This window comes from Crocodylus siamensis, chromosome 15, assembly GCF_052110815.1.
Source record: "Crocodylus siamensis isolate JL-2025a chromosome 15, ASM5211081v1, whole genome shotgun sequence".
Classification (NCBI taxonomy): Eukaryota; Metazoa; Chordata; order Crocodylia; family Crocodylidae; genus Crocodylus; species Crocodylus siamensis.
In genome coordinates this window covers 52,494,179-52,515,531 of record NC_143409.1, presented here as the reverse complement: position 1 = coordinate 52,515,531, position 21,353 = coordinate 52,494,179, and the positions used below count along the sequence as shown (strand labels likewise).

The 21,353-nt window shown below is 49.4% G+C and overlaps 1 protein-coding gene across 1 annotated transcript; it reads right to left on the bottom strand.

Annotated features, from left to right (window-relative positions):
* Positions 1-4,895: 4,895 nt before the first annotated feature.
* On the bottom strand, positions 4,896-21,292 carry LOC149852830 (uncharacterized). Its single transcript, XM_090029564.1, has 3 exons — positions 21,189-21,292; positions 9,059-9,300; positions 4,896-5,808 (listed from the first exon to the last, which is right to left on the bottom strand). The coding sequence occupies exons 2-3, from the start codon at positions 9,132-9,134 to the stop codon at positions 5,282-5,284; spliced, it is 603 nt and encodes a 200-aa protein (XP_089885690.1). The 5' UTR covers positions 9,135-9,300; positions 21,189-21,292; the 3' UTR covers positions 4,896-5,281.
* Between the last annotated feature and the right edge of the window lie 61 nt (positions 21,293-21,353).

Genomic DNA, 21,353 nt, shown 5'->3' with positions numbered 1-21,353 from the left:
TTCCCTCCTCCTGATGAGGTGGCAGTGGCTCCCCCGCTCCCCCGCCTGCCTGCCCACCCACCTCCGCCTCCACCTCTGCCTCTAGGGCTTTCCTCCACCTGAGGAAGCAGCGGTGGCGGCTTCTCCTCCTTCCCCCGCTTCCCCCCGCCTGCCAACCTCCGCCTCCTCCCATGGAGCAGCGGGTCTCCTGTCTCCCTGCCTGAGGTGGCAGCGGCTCCTCACTTGCCCCCACATCCAGTCACCATCAGCCCTCTTGGCAGCGCACGTACAGTTACTCAAAAGCGTTATGGATAGACAGACACACACACAGACTGATTAAGCTCTTTATTATATTAGGATTATTTTCTAACGTGGAAGTTCACGCTGTTCGGGGGTGTGGGAGGGGATGATGCACGTGGCTTGGTGTGGGGGTCCCTGCCACAGGCCGCCTGCTGGAGACTGGAGTCTAGGAGGGTGCGAGTGGCAGGGTTTTGAGGGGACCATAGCTTGGCAGGGGTGGGGGCAGGTTAGCAGAAGGCTCCTGGGTGGGGGGCAGGGACTGAGGAGGGAGGGGATTACTGGTATATTACTTACTGGTTTACTGGTGAACGTGTGCCCCCTGCCACAATTCAGTAGGGAAGGTAGCACGGGGGTAGATTAGTATTTGGTTCCCCCGGATGGACTTTGTAGGGAATTGCACACTGGGCTTAATTCATTTGAAAGCCTGGTACATGCCAACACTTACACAATGCTCCAAACTAAACAAGTTTAAATTTTATAAACCTATTTAAGTTAATTAGGATCAAACCCCACAACGTTTACAGGCACCCTTTAATAGTAACCCCTAAGCAACCTTACAGTCCGACGGCTGGGGAACAGCCTCCATGGCCAGACCCAGAGAGTAGTAGTTGATGGAAATGAACCAACATGGCGTGTGGTGACTAGTGGCGTCCCCCAGGGCTCCATTCTTGGACCTGTACTCTTTAATGTATTTATAAATGATCTGCACTCTGGTGTCAGAAGCGGCCTGGCTAAGTTCACTGATGACACCAAACTATGGGGAAGTGTGGTCACACTAGGGGAGGATAGGCTGGCAATTCAAGCCAACCTCGACAGGCTCGCTAGGTGAGTGGTTCAAAACCTGATGGCATTCAACACAGAGAAACGCAAGGTGCTCCACCTCAGGAGAAAAAACCCATATCATACTTATAGGCTCGGCAGTGCTATACTCACTAGCACTATGAAAGAGACTTGGGGGTTATGACTGACCACAAGATAAACATGAGTCACCAATGAGATACCCCATCTGGCAAAGCAAACAAAACTCTGGCTTGCATCTACTGGCTTGCATGTCAAGCAAGACCCAGGAAGTCATCCTCCCACTTTACTCAGCCTTGATGAGGCTGCAGCTGGAGTACTGAATCCAATTCTGGGCTCTGTAACTTAGAAAGGATGTGGAGAAGCTGGAGAGAGTCCAGGGGAGAGCTACGTGCATGGTTAGAGGACAAGAGAACTGGCCTTAGGAGGACAGGCTGAGAGCCATGGGATTCTGCAGCCTGGAAAAGCACAGGCTCAGGGGTGACTTGGTGGCAGTGTATAAGTACATAAGGGGTGTACATCAGGAACTGGGAGAACATCTGTTCACCAGGGCACCCAAAGGGAAGACAAGGTCCTTTGTCCATTACTTTTGTAACTTTCTCATCCCAAATTATCCAATACTCAAGTTCCTTACCTCATCTTTTTAGATAAGATATTCCAATCCTATCCAGCTTTTCGGTTCATTTTCTTTTAGGGAAACTGATGTAGCTAGTTCGCCCACCATACCAGTCACAGCACTCACTTTATCCACTGCCTTATAAGGCACTATGTACAATTGTATTGCTTAGTTCTGAGAAGGCCTAGGCTATGGTGAAGAGCCTTAGCATAACACAGTTTGCACACTACAATTACCATGCATGAAGCAGGGGAGGGAGTGCAAAGAAAACCTGCTATGGGCTGAGGGAAACCCATTGTCTCCAGACATCCTGTTTCATAATGATTCATCTCGTCTTCAGATGCAGTCACATGAACTCTGTGAGTATTTCCCACCAACCACAGAGCACCAGTCAACCGCAGTGGTTCAGCAGAAGGGCTCTGGGGCAAATTGTTTGTGGATGGAAAGCAACCCACCAGCTGTAGTTTTTCCTACTTCTGCTTCTAGAAGAAGCAAAAAGGTTCTAGCTTGTTTTCTTCTTTTGCAAGCCTTTTAACTCTGCCAGATATTAGCAAGTATTACTGAAAGACCAAATGAGTTCAAGGTTGTCTAGCTGAACACTGTACAGATGCACAAGGAGAAGCATCCCCTGCCTTAGCTGAGATCAAGGCCCCACTGTCCGGGCACTGCACAGATACACAGTAGAGGCCAGCCCTGCTCTGGGTATCCTATTCAAGATGGACTGGCACAAAGTGAGGCAGGAGGTCAGTGACAGAGCTAAGAATAGGGTCCCACAAGGAGGAGAGGAGCATTATCTAGCACATGCATGTGTTTCACTGCCGCCTTGCAGGGGACATCTGACCTGGCCCATGTGCAGAAGAGAAAGTAGGTCTAAACCCATGCAAATGTCAGGGCCTCCTTTTTCCCCCTATGGTGGCTTGTGCATCCTAGGGCTCTGGCATTGCAGATGTTGATATCAGACTCCTACACACTGGATAAGCAGGTACAGTGGTATACAGAAGAACATCTGCGTCTCCACTGCTTGCCAGCTGAGTGTTTCCATTGGTGGGGTGCTAAAAGCTGTAGAATCAGTGCTCAAATGCACTGCCAAATGGAGAGAAGAGGTGAGAGGTAGTTGTGTTCTCTGCTTATAGTTTCATAGTTTCTAGGGTCAGAAGGGACCTGAGCAGATCATCTAGTCCGACCCCCTGCCATGGCAGGAAACAATACTGGGGTCAAATGACCCCAGCAAGATGTTCATCTAACCTCCTCTTAAACACCCCCAGGGTAGGAGCCTGCACCACTTCTCTTGGAAGTTGGTTCCAGACCCTAGCCGCCCTGACCGTGAAGTCGTGCCTCCTGATATCTAACCAAAACCTACCCTCTGCCAGCTTGTGACCATTATTCCTAGTCACTCCTGGCGGTGCTCGGGGGAACAGTGACTCCCCCAGTGCCTGCTGATCCCCCCTGACTAGTTTATAACAGGCCACAAGATCCCCCCTCAGCCTTCTCTTTTGGAGGCTGAACAGGTTCAGGTCCCATCACCTCTCCTCGTAGGGCCTGCCCTGCTGTCCCCTGACCCTGCGGGTGGCCTCCTCTGGACCCTCTCCATGCTGTCGACATCCCTCTTGAAGTGTGGCGCCCAGAACTGGACACAATACTCCAGTTGTGGCCTGACCAGTGCCGCACAGAGGGGGAGGATCACCTCTTTGGACCTGCTGGAGATGCATCTGTGCATGCATGCTAAGGTGCAGTTGGCCTTCCTGACCGCGTCCCCACACTGCCGGCCCATGTTCGTCTTGGAGTCAGTGATGACCCCCAGATCCCTTTCCGCCTCCATGCTGACAAGAGGGGAGTTCCCCAACCTGTAGGTGTGGTGCCGGTTATTCCTCCCAAGGTGCATCACCTTGCACTTGTCTGTGTTGAAACCCATCCTATTCTCGTCCACCCACCCTTGTAAACTGTCTAAGTCTGATTGTAGCCTGTTGCATCCTTCCAATGTGCCCACGTCCCCCCACATCTTAGTGTCATCAGCAAATTTGAACAGGGTGCTTTTTACCCCCTCATCCAAATCGCTGATGAAGATGTTGAAGAGTGCGGGCCCGAGGACCCAGCCCTAGGGGACCCCACTGCCCACGTCCTTCCAGGTTGAGAACGACCCGTCCACCACCACCCTCTGGGTGCGGCCCTCCAGCCAGTTGGCGACCCATTTGACTGTGTGGGTGTGTACACCACAGCCCCCCAGTTTCTTGATGAGAACAGGGTGAGAGACAGTGTCAAAAGCCTTCCGGAAGTCCAGGAAGATTATATCCACTGCTACCCCTGCATCTAATGATCTGGTGATCTGATCGTAAAAGGCCACCAGGTTGGTCTGACAGGAACTGCCACTGATTAAAACTGATTGCCAGGGCCTTCCCATGGTAACCACAGGCTGACAGCCCACTGGTATGAGTGCTGGCTTGCTAAAACCCAAGACCCTGGGGTTTAGACCATTACACAGGCACTGGGTGATAGCCCAGTGGGATGAGGGCTGCTATGCTGATGCTGTAGGCCCACAGCTTGCCCCACCCCGCTCTGCTCACTAGTTCTTTGCTTAGCCACTGGGTGCTAGCCCCGTGGCTGGAGCACCAGCAAACCAGTAGCTGGGGAATTTCTCCTGGGGGGTGGGGTCTGTCATGCTTCCCAGACTCAGCAAAGGAAGGAAACATAAATATTTTTCACTACAGGGTGTCCAAGCTCCACTCCAGTCTTCAGGCAGGGCAACTGGTGCACAGGGGAGATTAGGAGCACTACATGGGACCTTTCCCCTCCAGGGAGTTCAGGCTCTGTCCAGCCTCAGACCACAGGGTCTGGGTGGTTTGGAGAAGGGGTTCAATGGTCATTGGCTCTGATGCAGCCCCTACTCAGCCATCAGCTAATGCTGATCAGTGACTGGAGTGAAATGAGAAGGCAGGTTCCTCCTCCTATTAAATCTATGAAGCACTATTACAAGTTTCCTCCCTGTAATATGGCCTGGCAAGAGGTAGGGTGCTCCTCACCATACTTGCCAAAGAGACTGAGGCTGCCTGCCTGGTGCAGCCAGTACTCGTGTATCCCATGCGGCCGGTCCCCTCAGGTGCACAGCTGGGGCATGCTGGCAGAAGCAGAGGCTGCTCGGTTCCACATGTGGCTGCCCTGGCCCCAGATTCAGCTACAACAACAGCAGGAGCCACTTCTGTGGTTGAGATCTTTATTACTGAGTACAGATTGCATAGTGCAAGTGGCTAGCAGGAGGTGCCTAGAAATCCCCCACCCCTACTCCCACCATCCATGTGCAGGCATCTGGACCAATAGCTATGGCTCCCTGCCTCTTTCCACCCTTCAGGGGCAGATGCTGTCAGGGAGATCCCATGGATGATGGCACTGACATGGTGCTGGGGTCAGGGGCACAGTAAAGAAGCCTTGAACCCAGAAGCCCTGCTTCCCGGCACCCTTTTATAATAACCAGACCGCAGAGGTACAGAGGAAAAAAAAAGCCCAGGAGTCCTGACTCTCTGGCCTGTCCCTGCTCCAACCCACCAGATCCCCAGAGCTGAGAGGGAGCCCAGGAGTCCTGTCTCCCAGTCGCAATTAGTTGTCCATTTTCTCTGTTGATGACTCCAGTTCCTCACTGTCTGGCATCCCAGAGGTAGACAGGTGTAGGAGTCTGGGCTGGACTGTGAGTGGGGTTCCCATGCGTGGTGGCAGGGCCTCAGACACAGCAGGCGGGATGGAGACAGAGACCTCTGAGGACGATGGCTGAGCTGAGGGCAGGGTCACAGGTACGGTGGGCTGGACAGCAGCTGGTTGGGAAGGGCGAGCTGCCTCCGGGATGGATGTGCTGACAGGCATGGACGGCGTTGGCTTAGTGGGTGGCGTTGAAGTGGCTGCGCGGAAGAGATCCCGCAACGCAGGGATCCACGACCACAGAACATCTGGGGAGAGGCTCCTCGTCTTCTGGGTCTTCTCAAGGTACTGAACCAAGGGCTTCAAGATTTCCTCCTCTTCGGCAGCTGTGACATCTGATGACACCTCATTTTCTGAGGACTCCCACTCGGGTTGTGCCAAAGTGTCCAGGGCACCCCTTTCAGGAAGCTCGATGCTCCTAGGTGCCACACCTACAGAGACCACAGGGCGGAAATGGGATTACCAAAACCGGGTCCAAAATAATTTGATTGTAACAGGAGAGTTACACCTTAGGAAGGAACCAAGAGACCAGCCTGACTCAGTTGAATTAGATTATTTGTGAGGACTATAAAGACTGCAAAAAATCACAAAGACATAAGTTATGTTTTACCCCCATCTGTTGTAGCGCCAATTGCGATAGAGCATTCACACCTTTTACCACCAAGCAACTTCGAGGTGAACAGACTATTCCAACTTTTCTCTGAGCCTAACCTGCTTATAAAATGAACAGTTCCAAACAGGAGATTTTACCACTCCTTCAACTCTCCTATGAAATATGAACTTTCATTTCTACCCAGGAGAACTTTTACAACCTTTCCTCCTATGCTTGAAGGAAGGTGTCTGTGCCCAAAAGCTTGCAATTAAAGACTTACTTTTCTTTGCAAAAATCTAGTTAGTCCAATAAGAGATATCACCTCTACCATGAGTTTGGATTCCACACATTTTAACACACCCACATTAATACTCTATCTTGTTACAGAGCCCACAGAACAGGCCATACATTAATCACCACCTCATGTCTTCCTTTCTGCTGGTTCCTTAGCTCATTTTAAATTATGAACTCCAGCAGGTCAGCAAAGCTTAAAGGCATCAGCCAGCTGTGCACTAGTACCATGAAGATGACCATCTATGCAAGTATTGATTTTATGTCTTTCCAATCATACTGGGCAATGTTATTATTGTGGTATCAACGTACAATAGCTATAAAGCATTCTGGGACTGCAGTTCATGGTTACACAACTTACCTGCAAAGCATCCTCAGAGAACAAGACATTGATAAGGTCTTGGCTAACAAAAATGCCAATTCATTTTCATCAGAAATATTAAATTCTCCAGATTTTCCTATGATTTTTATTTTTCTTTTTCCCTGCATCAAGCCAGAAACATTTCTGTTTTTCAAAATGTTTGGGTTTAGAAAAGAAAAAGTTTTTTCAAAAATCATATATGGTAAAATGTTTGGCTTTGGTTAAAGAAAATCTGCTACAATCTTGAAGAAACAAGTGTCTAATTTATGTTAGAAATGTTCATTTTTGATTTAAAAAATCATGTTTGGAAAAAAACCCACAATTTCATATTTTCAATTTTGAGGAATTGTTTTTGAGTCTAGGTTTTATTTGGGGTAAAATGTACAATAAAAAATCATTTCTGAAAACCAAATAGAAAAATGGGAAGGGGGAAAAATAGAACATTTTTGTCTAAAAAATTCTTTTGTGTGATCACAGAATAAAAAATGTCACCCAAAGTGTAATTTCCCATTGAACTGCTCAGTTGGGTTGAAAAGAACACCTTTTTAACCATTTTTAACCTGTGCTACCTGCTAATTCGTTCCATGGTTTGTGCAGACAGGGGGTTTATTGCCTCCCAGCTGAGAGGCTTTCAGCATGGCAGAGCTCCAGACCGTAGCTCCGGCAGGGAGTGAGAGCGCTCTACGTTCCCTTGGGTGGTGCAGATAATCCCTTCTGTTGCACTAAAACATTTTGCAAGCTGCTGCCTAATTTACTAGCTTGCTCTTGTCCTCCCTGCTTTCCACAGTGTTCTCCCATGGAGTCTTCTTCCCACGAGGCTTTAGCAAAATCAAGTCTCCTTTAACAGTGCCCTTACTGGTACTGAGAATGCCTTTGGGTGCTTCCCATGCTCTCCTGGTATTTGCAGCTCCTCCCAGCTTAATGTAGCCCTCACAATTCAATTGATAGAGTTGCTGGCTGACAGCCTGTTCCAGATCAGAGTACAAGACAGCAAACTCAACCATGCCTGAGACCACCAGTAAGATGTACCCTGCTGTAAAACAACTCCTGAGTTCTGTGTGCTCCAAACACCTGGGGGTCATGGCATGCTGGGAGAAAAGCTTCACTTAAATCTTGCTTCCCAGCAATATGCCAATATTTTCTAACCCCTGTTTGTTCCCTGGTGTCTACTTAATACCTGAGCCCCACTGACACTGCAGATACCCCTTCCTGCTGCCCTCCCACCACTCTAATCTGCCCCTAAAATGCCCAAGACAGTCCCCCATTGGGTCTTACCCACTCATTTTAATTTTCTCTGCTCTCTACAGTCTCAAATACGCTTGCTCCGAGGGCCTTATGGCTAAGGGCAAGGAAAACTCAGGGGCATCTGAAACCCCAAGCCTCTGGGCTTGGGCCTGCAAGTAGGGTGCTGCCAAAGGTTTTGGAAACTTCTGAAGCCCCAGTTGCGGGTGAAGGATGTTTGCCGGTAGCAGGGCAATTTATGGTTCTTGGATTTGGAACTAGTTTTTGCTAATTTGGCCTCGGATACAAATTAAATAAATTTTTAAAAAATTCTCATCATGAGGTACCCATGCTCAGCTCCCCATTAGTGTCTAAAAGCAGGGGAAACACACAAAATGTCGCATCCCCCCATCTTTTTAGAATCCACTTTGGCTATTTAACCAGTGTTTGCACTCCAGCCCAATGACAACAAAATTATCCCAACCCTGCAGGAGCCCTACCATACGCAGCTGCTTACCCCAGTGGTTCTCAACCTTTTTAGATTCAAGATACCCCCAGATCATGCCAGCTCTCAGCTTTCACTCATTTCTTGACTACAGAAAAGTATTAGAGTCATTTTCCCGTTGCAAAGAACTCAGAAAGATGACAACAGATCAGAATGCTTTTAACACTACGGGTTCCCATTTGAATCATGTTTGCAGAGTGCAAATATTGTTTGGTGACCCATGACACCCTTGAAAGGATCTCAAGGCACCACAGGGTGCCATTACAGCCAGGTTGCAAATCACTGGCTTAGCCAATTTCTGCTCTATTCAGCTCCCTGATCGGTGTCTGACACTCCAAGATAGCTGCACCTGCTGGGACAGAGGGGCCCTGACTACTGCCGTCCCCCTGCTCCACTCTAGCTGCTACACTCCTCCCAGAGCTGGGGTTATAATCCAGGAGTCCTGATCCCAGTCCTTCCCACTCAAGCCAACTACATCCCATTCTCTACCCAGGGCTGTGGCTAGAACCCAGGAGTCCTGACATCCAGGTGCCCTCCTCTAACCACTCTCTTTATATGGACACCCCAGGGATCCTCTCTTTATATGGACACCCCAGGGATCCTCCTCAGTTCAGCATCTCTCCACTCCCCAATATAACCGTACTTCTCCTTAATCAGGGATGCCGTCCAATTTCCCCTTCCCTCTCTCTGGCAAGAAACTCAGGCACCTACCTGGAAGGTGGAGGCAGAGAACCAATAGGAGGGCTATTTTCACACCAAGAGGTGCCCACTCCCTTCTGAGCATCATTTTGTCAGGCAAAGGAAGCAGGTAGGTTATGTCGATCCTGGAGAGGCTGTCAGCATGAGCAGGTGGGACTGCCAGCTGGGCTACAGGATGCCTCCTTATATCTCCAGCTGTGCTGGGCAGGTCTCCAAACTGGGGCGTATCGGTCTCGGTTGTTGGGAGTGTCTCCCTGTTTCAAAAGAGACAGACACAGTGTTGCTAGAGCTTCCTCCTACAGGTCATGTGCCAAGCTGGAACAGGGGTGATGAAATTAGCACCTACCATTTTCACCACCTGACCTAAATCTATTCCCAGAGTTTTAGGGAGATCCCAGGAGTCCTTCCACACATCCACTCTAACCACTAGGAAAGCTTAGGAGGAGGACAAGGTTTACTACCCACCGGTAGTAAAGAACTGGAACAGGTTACCTAGAGAGGTGGTGGAAGCTCCATCCTTGGAGGGTTTGAAGACCCAGCTAGACAAAGCCTTGGCTGGGATGGTCCTGTTTGAAGCAGGGAGTTGGACTAGATGACCTCCTGAGGCCCCTTCCAACCCTCATGTTCTGTGATTCAATGATTGATCCTAACCTGGGACTCAATGGGAGTAATGTGGACAGGCATGAAGAAGACTGGTGTGTCTAGAAAAGAGAGTCAGACATCTGGATGCTGTGTCCAGCTCTGAAAGGGGAATGGGGTCTGGTGAATTAGAGAAGTGGTGTATGGTATGGTGGCAGTCCACCAGCTGTATTGACCCCCATGAGGTAGGAGCAGACCCCATGCTGCTCCATCCAGCCCTGCACACTGGGATCAGGCCTCACGTCATCCCTGCCTGGCCCCAGGAGCTGGCATTGGGCCCCGCATTGCCTTGCACACCTAATCTAGTACACAAGGCTGTGCTATCCAGCCCACAGGGTTTCCCACAGGTCCAGAAATTTGGCAGCAAACAGCTGCAGTTAGATTTTGGGAACCACGGGGAAACCTACAAGCCAGACAACATGGCTCCGTGGGCTGGATGTGGTCCATGGGCGGGGGGTTGAACACTCCTGGATTGGAGCAAGAGTGGCCTGGAAGCCAGGACTCCTGCCTTCTAGTCTCAGTCTGCTGAAAATAATACCATCTAGTGGCTACAGGAAGTGGGAGGCTGGATGTCTTTGTTCTGCCCCACAGAAAGAAGGAGTCTATAAGGTATCAACCTCTTCTGGCAGCTGATGTGTCCCCAGTTCTGTCTGCAAGCAGCTGTGTGTATACATGGTATGCTGTGCATGACAGCAATACTTAATAATGATCATTGCAACAGGCACTAATTTAGCAATGTTAGCTTTGTGTAACACTAGGGAGTTGAGATCCAGTGACTGGCAGTGCCCAGCCCAAGGTCACACCGTGAAATGGGAATAAATTGATCCCCTGTCTTAACCAATAATTCCCTGAAATGCTTAAGACAAGGCGCCCACAGTCCTGGCTGTGTGACGTGGGGCTGGGTGCTGTGTGACCAAGAGCTGAGTACTGCCATTCACTAGATTTCAACTTCCGTATGTTACACAAGGATAATATTGCTCAATTAAAGTCTGTTTTGACTATTATTTTTAAGTAGTGGTATCATGTATAACATGCCGTATATACATGTAGCCTTTTATAAACAAAAACATGGAGGGAGGAAACTCCCCACCCCACTTCTGCAGCAATCTCCCATCCAAGGGCTGGGAGATTGTTTTGTCTCCTAGTCCCCTCCTCTAACCCTCTCTTCCCAGAGCCGAGGATAAAATGCTCTAACCCATGAGAAAACCATTCCCATTCCAGACCTATGAATAGGACCCAGGAGTCCTGGTTTCTGTGCACATACGAATAGCCCTGTGGCATGTTCTATTCTTCCCCATCTTGTCCCCCTGGGCCACATCTGCATCTAACTACATTAGAGGATGCCAGACAGGGGAGAGGCCCCAAGACAACCACCCACATCCCCAGACCTGGCTTGTATGCAAGCTGGGATGAGCATGGAAGCATGTTCATTCATACCAGTCTCTTCTACCTCCTCTCATCTTCCTGCCTCTCAAAATGCCTCCTAATCTGCTACCATTGATCCAGATTAGTCACGCCAAGGTAACTGGGATCAAGACCTAATTCCACTGCCACCTGTGGGGTCAAAACCAGTTCCCGATTCTATTGACTGGTGTGGGGGTCAATCCAGGTTAATACTGTGATAACTGAAATCAGCATCTGCCACTGATTCTATTGCAGCTTTTGGGGATGCTTCAGATTTACATCAGGGTCAGAATCCAGCATGTTTCACAGTGGCAGAGCCCCCAGATGGCAGCCCTGGGTGAGTCGCTCTTCCCATTTAACTGGGTTAGGCAGTAGCTCCCCTAGGCTGCTTGGCCAGTTGACTGCGACTGTGAAACATTCTGGGTTTCAGGTACTGTTTAATAGCTACCATTTCCCTTAAGGTTGCAAGTTTGCCCTGTAATAACCCCTGATTTTGGTTAACATTGCTTGTGAGTGGGGAAGTTTGCTTGGTTTAGAATATCTGGTTAAAAAGTGTTTTCCCAGGTCTCTGGGTAGGGGCTCAAGTCAGATCTGGAAAGTTTGTGTTAAACTTCTCATTTGAGTTTGACCTTGGTTACTGCTGTCCAGTGTCAGGAAGAAGGGCTATACATACATACACATGCAAGGAGTGTGGGAAACAAGCAGAATGAACTATAAGTCATAGTACGTAAAGAAAACTATGCCTTGGTTGGCATTACAGAAACTTGGTGGCACAGTTCCTGTAACAAAAATGTCAATATCTCCATCACTGGTCGATCATGGAGCCTCTGACAGTCAATCTTAGTCTGTCAGAGGCTCCATGATCGGGAGCGGCAGGACACACGTGGCTGGGCTGAGCCAAGCACCCTGCTGCCCGGGCCAGGCTAGGTGAGTGGGATCAGAGCCCTGGTGGCTTGTCCGGGAGGCAAGGGTTAGGGGTCAGGGGGGCAGCAGGGATTAGGGGTCTTGTTTTGGAAGGGTAGTGTATGCGGGAAAAAAGGGGTGGTATTGATGTCAAAAATCTATACTTATTTCCAGGAAAAAAGAAAGCAGCAAATCCAAATGTATCTGGGTGAAGATAAAGAGGGAAAAGAACCATAACAAGGGTTTTTTTATAAACTATCAAGTCGGGGAGAAGAAGTGGGTACTGCAGTCTTAAAGGGAGTAACAAAAATATCCAAAACTTTATGAGATATACTGACACCTGCTGGAAGACTGCTACAGCAAAGTATGAAATGTCTAGTTTGTTTTTAACACATAGAGGGCAGCTCCCTGCCACAGAAAGGTAAAGAGTACAGTAAAGGCTTATCTCTCCTGGATTGTGTTCTGACCAACAAAGAATTAGTTGTGAAGATGAAGGTGATGGGTAACTTGGGAGGAAGTGGTCAGGACATGATAGGATTCATTATTCTAAAAAGCAAAGGCATGATTTTTAGTGAAACAAGGATGCCAGAGTTCAAAAGAACCAGTTTTAAACAACTCAGAATAAAAATAGGTAAGATCACATGAGATGACTGTAGAATACAGGAATCCAGGATGGGTGGAAATTCCTAGAGGACATGATGTTGGAGCTTAATGAGAAGATATTACAACATAGTGACAAGATAAAAACCACCTCAGGAGACTGATGGGATAGATTCACCACCAAAAGAGAAAGATGAAGCCAATGAAAAGAAGGATGAGTCACTAAGAAAACAACAAGAACATGCAGGGACAAAATCAGAACAGCCAAGATGAAAAATGAGGCACAGGAGTTTCAGGTAGGCTAGGCTGTAGTGATACTAAGCCAGTGCTCACCAACCAGTCGATCTCAATCAACTGGTCGATCATGGAGCCTCTGACAGCCGATCTCAGTCTGTCAGAGGCTCCATGATCGGGAGCGGCAGGACACACGTGGCTGCGCTGAGCCAAGCGGCCTGCTGCCTGGGCTGGGCTGGGCGAGTGGGATCAGAGCCCCGGTGGCTTGTCCAGGAGGCAGGGGTTAGGGGTCGGGGGGCAGCCAGGGGGTGAGGCAGGGCAGTAGATCCTGGGTTTCCCTTTACTTACAAAACGTGATCTTCACAAAAAGGTTGGAGACCACTGTACTAAGCTATAGTTAAGCTAAGGAGCCACAAAGGATCTTCAGAGTAGCACTTGACATGATAATAGATACAGTGAACAAAAACACTGATTCAAAATGAGAAACAGTAGCTGAACAAATTGCAGAGTAAGGAAGTAGAACTTGCTGGTAAAATGCAGTGATAACACAAGGTGAGCTGCACTCAGCGGGGATTAGCTGGAGATACCCAAATTCAGTAGGGAGGGAGGGAGCTGGAAAAGCCCAAACACAACTGGGAGTGAGCTGGAGAAATCCAAACTCAGCACGGGGTGAGCTCTAGATGCCCGAACTTGGCAGGGGGGAGTGACAGCTGGCAAAGGATGAGCTTCAGGTGTCTGCACTTGGCAAAGAGGTGAGTAAAAAAGGACATCTCAACAGACAGAGAGATAAGAATCGGTATGGGGTAGGGGCATCTCAGCTATAAATACAGGTGTTGAGAGACTTGTCCTTTTGTAGTGACTTAGGGGGTGTAAGTGCACATAATATGTTGCTTACCATTCTTCAGGCAGTTTCACTGAGCCGAGCTGTTTGCTATACAGACCTACTTGCACACTGTCTTAAGGGACAATAAACCTATCTGAGGTTTCACCACCGAACATGACTTTAAGTCATTCTTCCCATGTCACACCCCAGTTTCAGGAGACTGGTTGCAAGCAATGGCCCCTGAGAGCACATAGATCTAATCAGTCTGAACACCAAGAGCAACAGCAGGCAGGAGGCCAACCGGGAACACTCCCAACACCCTCGTACACCTCAGAACAGCAAGACGAATTTGGCAAGGTGAGTTAAAGACAACAAGAAGCATCCTATACATTTGCTGGATGGAAAAGAAAGACAAGGAAGCTATAAGCTTATTGCTTAGTAGCCAGGGATTGCTATTAAAAGGCAATGATGCTTAATGGCTATTTCCTTCAATCTTCACAAAAAAAAAATTTAACCTACAAACAGCTAAAAAATATAATAGAGGCAATGAAGAAGAAGGGCTGAGAATCCTAGTAAGTAAAAAGCACATGGGAGAGCTTTTGATAAAAATGAATTAATTTAAGTCAGTATAGCCTGATAAAGCTCATTCCAGGGTGCTCAAAGAACTGGTTGAAGACTCTGTGGAGCCACTGGCAATAATGATTGCAAAGTCATGGACAACAGCCAAAGTTCATCCCTGCTACCTTTTTTGTGCCTGAGTTTTAAAGCTAAGATGACACCATGTTACAAAAATAGATGCATAAATAGTCTTTGCTAGGGTGAAATAGGATCACACTGAGATGCTTAAGTACACTTAGAAGCCTGAAAGGTGAATCAGGACTTGGCCCTTACAGTCTATGTTGTGACAATGTGGTTAGCTGCAGTAGTCTGCAGTCAGGCAAAAAGTAGCACAGGGTGGCACATTAGAAACTAATTGGTTCAGAGAGGCATGAGCTTTTGTAGGTAACAGCCTACTTCATCATATACTAGGAACAGACTTGTAGAAATTAAATAAGTAGTTAGGTAGTCTGTTTCTGGAGAGACCAACTTCAAATCTGTCTCCATCAACAGACTGCCTATTTCCAATTTTTACTAAGCCACCAAGCCTTGCTACAGACCTAGCTGCCAGCTGGATCCTTCATTAACAGAGACATTATTGCTGGACTGAATCACATGAATTATAACATTCAGGGTTCATTCATCTGCTCCTCCACCAATGTCATATATACCATCACCTGCTTACAGTGCCCCTCTGGTGCCTAGATTGGCCACATGGAGGAATCCATATGTAAAGGAGTGAGTGGACAGTGATTGGGTATTAATTCCAGAAAGAAACAAAACTGCACAGCAGAACACTTGAACCTCCCTGGATACAGTCATAAAGAAGTAGGGCTGGAAGGCACCTCCAGAGATCACTTAATTCAAAACCCTTCCAGAGGCAGGATCATCCCTATCCAAACCAACCTATACAAATCCATCGTCTAACTTCTTAGCAAAACTACACACACGGGCAATCCTGACCCAACACAAGACATAACACTTAGGGGTGCACTGATAGTTTTTGGGCCGATACTGATGGCTGATTTTTAACCAGCCATATCGGCCAATACCAATCCAATTACCAATATGCAGCCAGGAAGTGTGGAGAGCAGGTCTGGCTCATAAGTCTGCTGTGTTGGAAGGGGCGAGGGGTGGGGAAGAAGCATGTGGTGGGGAGGGAGTGGGGCTGCGGCAGGGGCTGGGGCAGGCACTGTCCAGCCAGGGCGAGGTGGGGCATGGGACAGAGCTGCAAGAGGCTTATCCAGGGGAGTGGGGTGGGGGGGCAGCTCCCACCTCTTTATGCACCCTGGGAGGGCAGGGTGAGGTGTGTCCCTAGATCTGCATTCAGGGCAAGGGCAGGCTGCCGCCATGGGCTAGGGCCAGGGCAGCACCATGCTGTTCCTGGCAGGACAGGCTTGGCCAGGCTGTGCTTGGGGAGGGCAGCAGCAGTGCTGGAAAGGGAGCTACAGGAGGCAGGGACTGCAGCTGCCCCAGAATTTGCTGCAACCCCTCTGACCCCTCTCCCAGCACCACCACCACCTACCCTGAGCACAGCCCAGCCCAGCCCCCTGCCAGGAAGAGCCCAGCATTGCCCTGGCCCCAACCCACAGTTACAGCACGCTCTGCTCTGCACACAGATCTGGTGGCACACACCCACCCACACATAGCAGTGGCAGCTGCCCCCTCCCCATGCTCCCCAGACAAGGCACTTGCCATCCCATGCCCTGCCTTGGCTGGGCAGCCCCTGTCCCAGCCCCGCTCCAATTCCCACTCCCACTCACTCCGTCACTGCAGGGGCCTCAGTCTGTGCCCCCCCCAATACCCCTTCCTTCCCCCTACCCCTTCCACCACAGCACAATTACCAGATGGACCTGGCTGCTCTCCACACCACCAGGCTGTGCTGTGGCTGCGCACATGCATGGGGCATTTATCAGCCATATTATTGGCCATGTCAGCCAAAAAAAGCTGATTGCCAATACTGTCGATTTGCCTTATATTGGTGCCAGTCCAATATGGGACCCATGTAACCATGCACCTCTAATAACACTCTAACCTGCCACAGGTAAAGCAGGGAGACCACAGAAGGCAACATCCTGCTTTTGCAAAGGTTGTCAATATTGACCAAAGAGATCCCAGGAAGAAGGCCATGCCCCCTGTTTCAGAGGAAGGCAAAACCCCCCACAGTTTGTATAACCCTGACCATGGGGTTAAATTCCTACCTGACCCCAAATAAAGTGATTGGTCTGACCCTGAGAGGAAGGGCAAGACCCTCTAGTCAGGAACCTCCAGCTTTAAGTCCCAGTAGAAACATTGGCATACCCCAGTCCTAATCCCCAGCCTTGGCTGCAGCCAACACCCAAAGCCTCTAAGGAAGGCCTTAAAAAAAACAAACCCTGACACATACAGCAACAAAGGGGGAAAAAAATCCCCCCTGACCCAGTGCAGCAACCAATCAAACCCAAAAGCATGGTAAATACCCGTAGTAGAACATAGGTATAGCTATGCCTAGACCACCCCTGACCAGTGGCTGTCCAACCTCTTCATGACTACTTCCTGAGATGGAGAATCCACATATCATTGCTGACCTCAGATTAGCTGTCCTTAAACAACAAAACTTGGAAAAAAAAAACCCAACTTGAACATGAAACTGAAACAAGAAATCATATGCAGTCTAGATTGTATTAAGCATGGTCTCAACAGGGACTCAACATGGATTCTTATTCTACTACATGGACTTGGTATTAACTCCAGGAGTTTATCTTTATGTCCCTCAATGCATTAACTGCTTTGTTATCCCTACTAATCTATTCAACTCACTTTTTGCCAGTCTCAGCAGTGCCCCCTCCCTCTGTCCCTTTCCTTTGTATTTAAATTCCTTGCTATTAAAAACTGTTTCTTTCTGCCAGTCATAGCTTCATAGTCTCATAGTTTCTAGGGTCGGAAGGGACTTGAACAGATCATCAAGTCCAACCCCCTGCCCTGGGCAGGAACAAGTGCTGGGATCATAATACCCCAGCCAGATATCTATCCAACCTCCTCTTGAAGACCCCCAAGGTAAGGTAGAGCACCACCTCCCTTGAGAGCCTATCTTTGTAGGGCCTGGCCTGCTGCCCCTTGACCATGTGAGTGGCCCTCTTCTGGACCCTCTCAAGGTTAGCCACATCCTTTTTGAAGTGTGGTGCCAAGAACTGGATGCAGTACTTCAACTGCCGCCTGACCAGTGCCGCATAGAGGGGAAGGATCACCTCCCTGGACCTGATTGAGATGCATCTGAGGATGCACGACAAGGTGTGGTTAGCCTTAGTGACCATTCCTCACATTGACAGCTCATGTCCATCCTGGAGTCAACAATGACTCCAAGATCCCTTTCAGCCACTGTGTTGTTGAGAAGGGCGTTCCCCAGCCTATAGGTGTGCTGCAGGTTCCTTCTCCCTCGACGCTGCCCCTTGCACTTATCTGTATTGAATTCCATCCTATTCTCATCCGCCCACCCCTGTAACCTGTCTAGATCTAGTTGGATTCTGTCCCTCCCCTCCAGCGTGCCCACTTCTCCCCACATCTTTGTGTCATGAGTGAATTTGGACAGTGTGCTTTCTACGCCCACCTCCAAGTCACTGATAAAGATGTTGAATAGCACAGGCCCAAGGACCGAGCCCTGGGGGACCCCACTGCCCACATCCCTCCAGGTCGAAAGCAACCTGTCCACCACCACTCTCTGGGTGCGACCATTGAGGCAATTTGCCACCCATCTGACTGTGTAGGCATCAATGCCACAGTCACCTAGTTATTTTTTTATGAGAATGGGGTGAGAAACAGTGTCAAAGGCCTTCCTAAAGTCCAGGTAGATGACATCCATCTCAGTGCCTGCATCCAAGGGCTTTGTGACCTGGTCATAAAAGGAAACAAGATCAGTCAGGTGGGATCTGCCCACAATAAACCCGTGTTGGTTACCCCTGAGCATTACCTCCTATGCTGGGCCCCTGCAGATGTGTTCCTTGATAACTTTCTCAAAGGTCTTCCCAGGGACTGAGGTGAGACTAACTGGCCTATAGTTACCCGGGTCCTCCTTTCTCCACTTCTTGTAAATGGGGACCACGATGGCCCTTTTCCAATCCTCTGGTACCTGGCCAGAGCACCACGAGTGCTCATACAGCCATGCCAGGGGCCCTGCTACGACCTCTGCCAATTCCCTCAGTACCCTCAGATGAAGAGCATCCAGACCTGCTGATTTATATACATCCAGCCCTTCCAAGAGTTCCCTAACTAGATCGTCACTGACCCTAGGCATGGCGTCATGTCCCCTGAGCCCATGCGTAATCCTAGTGGGGGAGTTGTCCCAGTACCTTGATAACTTCCTCAAAGGTCTTCCCGAGGACCAAGGTGAGACTAACTGGCCTATAGTTACCCGGGTCCTCCTTTCCATAGCATGTGAAGCAGCAGGCTGTTGCCTACAAAAGCACAAGCCTTTCTGAAGCATTTAGTCCCCCTGGCTGCCTATGCACATGCTTGGAGGTAGGGAGAAAGGAGGAGGGCTTTTAATTAGAGCAGTTCCCATAAAGCTGTTCTACTTAAAATGCCTCACCACCACAGGTATTAAGCCCCTGTGGATTTAAAAATGGCTGCCGGGCTCTTTATGTAAATCTCATTGGGCAAGGCTTAATTAAAGCGCCCCACAGCCATTTAAAAATGTGCTTTGGCTTCATACACATGACGGTGTAGAAAGACTGCAGCATCAGAACGCGGCGCAGACTCAATTAATTGGTCTGCTCCAACACAGTCTAATTACAACGTCAATGAGGACGTGTATAGGCAGATGCCACCCTGCACTGCCTTCTGCCTATTTTGTGTGGGCTGCTGGACAAAAATGTAAGCAATCAGAGTCCTCGTCCTAGCTTCAGCATTAGCCTCGTGCTGATCTCGGGCAAATCAGTTGCCCTTCCTGTGCCTCAATCTCTCTGTCTACGCAATGGAGATGATGATATGTTACCTCCTAGATGCAGCAATTGGAGATCTGCAGTGAAGCAGCACTACAGAAGAGCTAGGGCACATTCTACACAAACACATAAAAAAATAGAAAATATAGGTTGGAAGAGACCTTGGGAGGTCATCTAATCCAACCCCTTGCTCAAAGTGGGACCAGTCCCAACTAGATCACCCTAGCCAGGGCTCTGTCAAGCTGGACCTTATAAACCTCCAAGGATGGAGATGCCACCACCTCTCTAGGTAACCCAGTCTAGTGCTTCACCACCCCCCAGTGAGAAAGTTTTTCCTAATATCTAACCTAAGCTCCCCTTGCTGCAACTTGAGGCTGTTGTTCCTGTTTTTGTCATCCGCCACCACTGAGAACAGTCCAGCTCCATCCTCTTTGAGCCCTCCTTCAGGCAATTAGAGGCTGCTATCAAATCCCATCTCAGTCGTCTCTTCTGCAGACTGAATATGCCCAGTTCCCTCAGCCTTTCCTCAAAAGTCATGTGTCCCAGACCCCTAACAATTTGCATTGCAGGCTGGTGGACTCTCTCCAATTTGTCCACATCCTTTCTGTAGTGGAGGACCCACTGGTGACACGTAGGGGGTGCATGCGGGTGCATCTGCACTCCCTGAGATTGGTGGTGCATCCCCTGAGATTGGCTGCTGCCGGCGTCGCCTGGGGGCAATCACCGCTCGCCACCACCCAGCCTCACCGCCAACGGTGCCAGCAGCATCTACGGGCGGTCACTGATCACCACTGGTTGGCACTGATGCTGCTGGTGGTGTCTGCAGGTGGTTGCCGCTTGGCGCTCACCTCTCCCCCATCCCCTCACCGCCGCCACTGCTGTGGCTGCCTGCAGGAGCTCCCAGCTCGGCCTGCCCCCACCGCTGCCTGTGGGTGATCACCATGTCCTCTTAGCCTCGGGAGGCATGCGACATTCATGGGAGGGCCCAAAACTGGGCACAGTGCTCCAGCCTTTTATGCTGTGTTTCCATCCCTCCCCCGGGCACTGGGGTTGGAAGGGACCTCAGGGAAGGATCACAGTCACTGGCCAGCTGCACAGTCAATGTCAGAGCAGTCCTTCCCCCACTTCACCGTCCCTCTCCTTACTTTCTGTTTCCCTGTAGGCAAGCGCTGCTTGAGTTTTGAAACTCAAAATATTTCAAAACGTTTCGACTGCCCTCGTTTCGTTTCAAGGCTGTTTCAAAGCCCTTTGTTTCATTTCTATTTCGCTGTTCTGAGCTCGAAGCAAGTCGAAACAGCGTTGAAACAAAACAGCCGGCGAAATTTTGCGCAGCCCTAGTATTTACTACTCCCCTCAGCTTGCTATTATCTGCAGACTTGCTTAGGGTGCACTGTATGCCATCTTCCAGACAGTTAATTAAGATATTGAACAAAACCTGCCTCAGGACCGATACCTGGGGCACTCCACTTGATACTAGCTGTGGGTATGAAGAGCTACGGGTATTTTATACAGGTAAAAACCTGACATGCGGGAGATGCAGAGTCTTGTCCAATGTTGCAATGAAAGTCAGTGGCAAAGCTAAGATTTCCACCTTCAGGTCCTGTGCTGGAAGCTGGAGCTTGAGCGCAAGAGCAGCCTTCCCTGTTGCTTCATTCCTCTGGGTGCGTTCCCTGCTCCCAGCTTCCCTCTAAAGGTTTCATCTCATTAGCTGCAAGACCAGGGGAAAAGGAAAAAAACCACCGGAATGCAATGTAACATGCATTCACAATCTCAGCATCTGTGGATAACGGATTAGGTAAAACAGGGGAAGGCCATTCCCCCAGCAAGGCGGGATTGTTTCAATGACAGCACACTGGGTAAGAATAAAGGGACCGCATTACAACTTCTTTCATTCCTTGGAGTCTCAGAACAGCAGAGACTCCCTATGCCTGCAGGAGGGTGATTGTGCCTGAAAGCTTGCAAAGGGCTTTTTCCAACTACGCAGTTGGTCTAATAAAAGATATCACCTCTACCCAAAGAACCTCACCTGCCTGTGTCCTTACACCAGCATGGCTACAACCAAAAGCCCATTAGAACTGTAACAGCTGGATCGTAATTACGTGCACTGTACTCCATGCTGCTGCTCACGCCCCAAGCATGCGGAAGGGCTTGCTAGGAAGTTACATCAGCTTCAAAATCACTCCTCCTACAA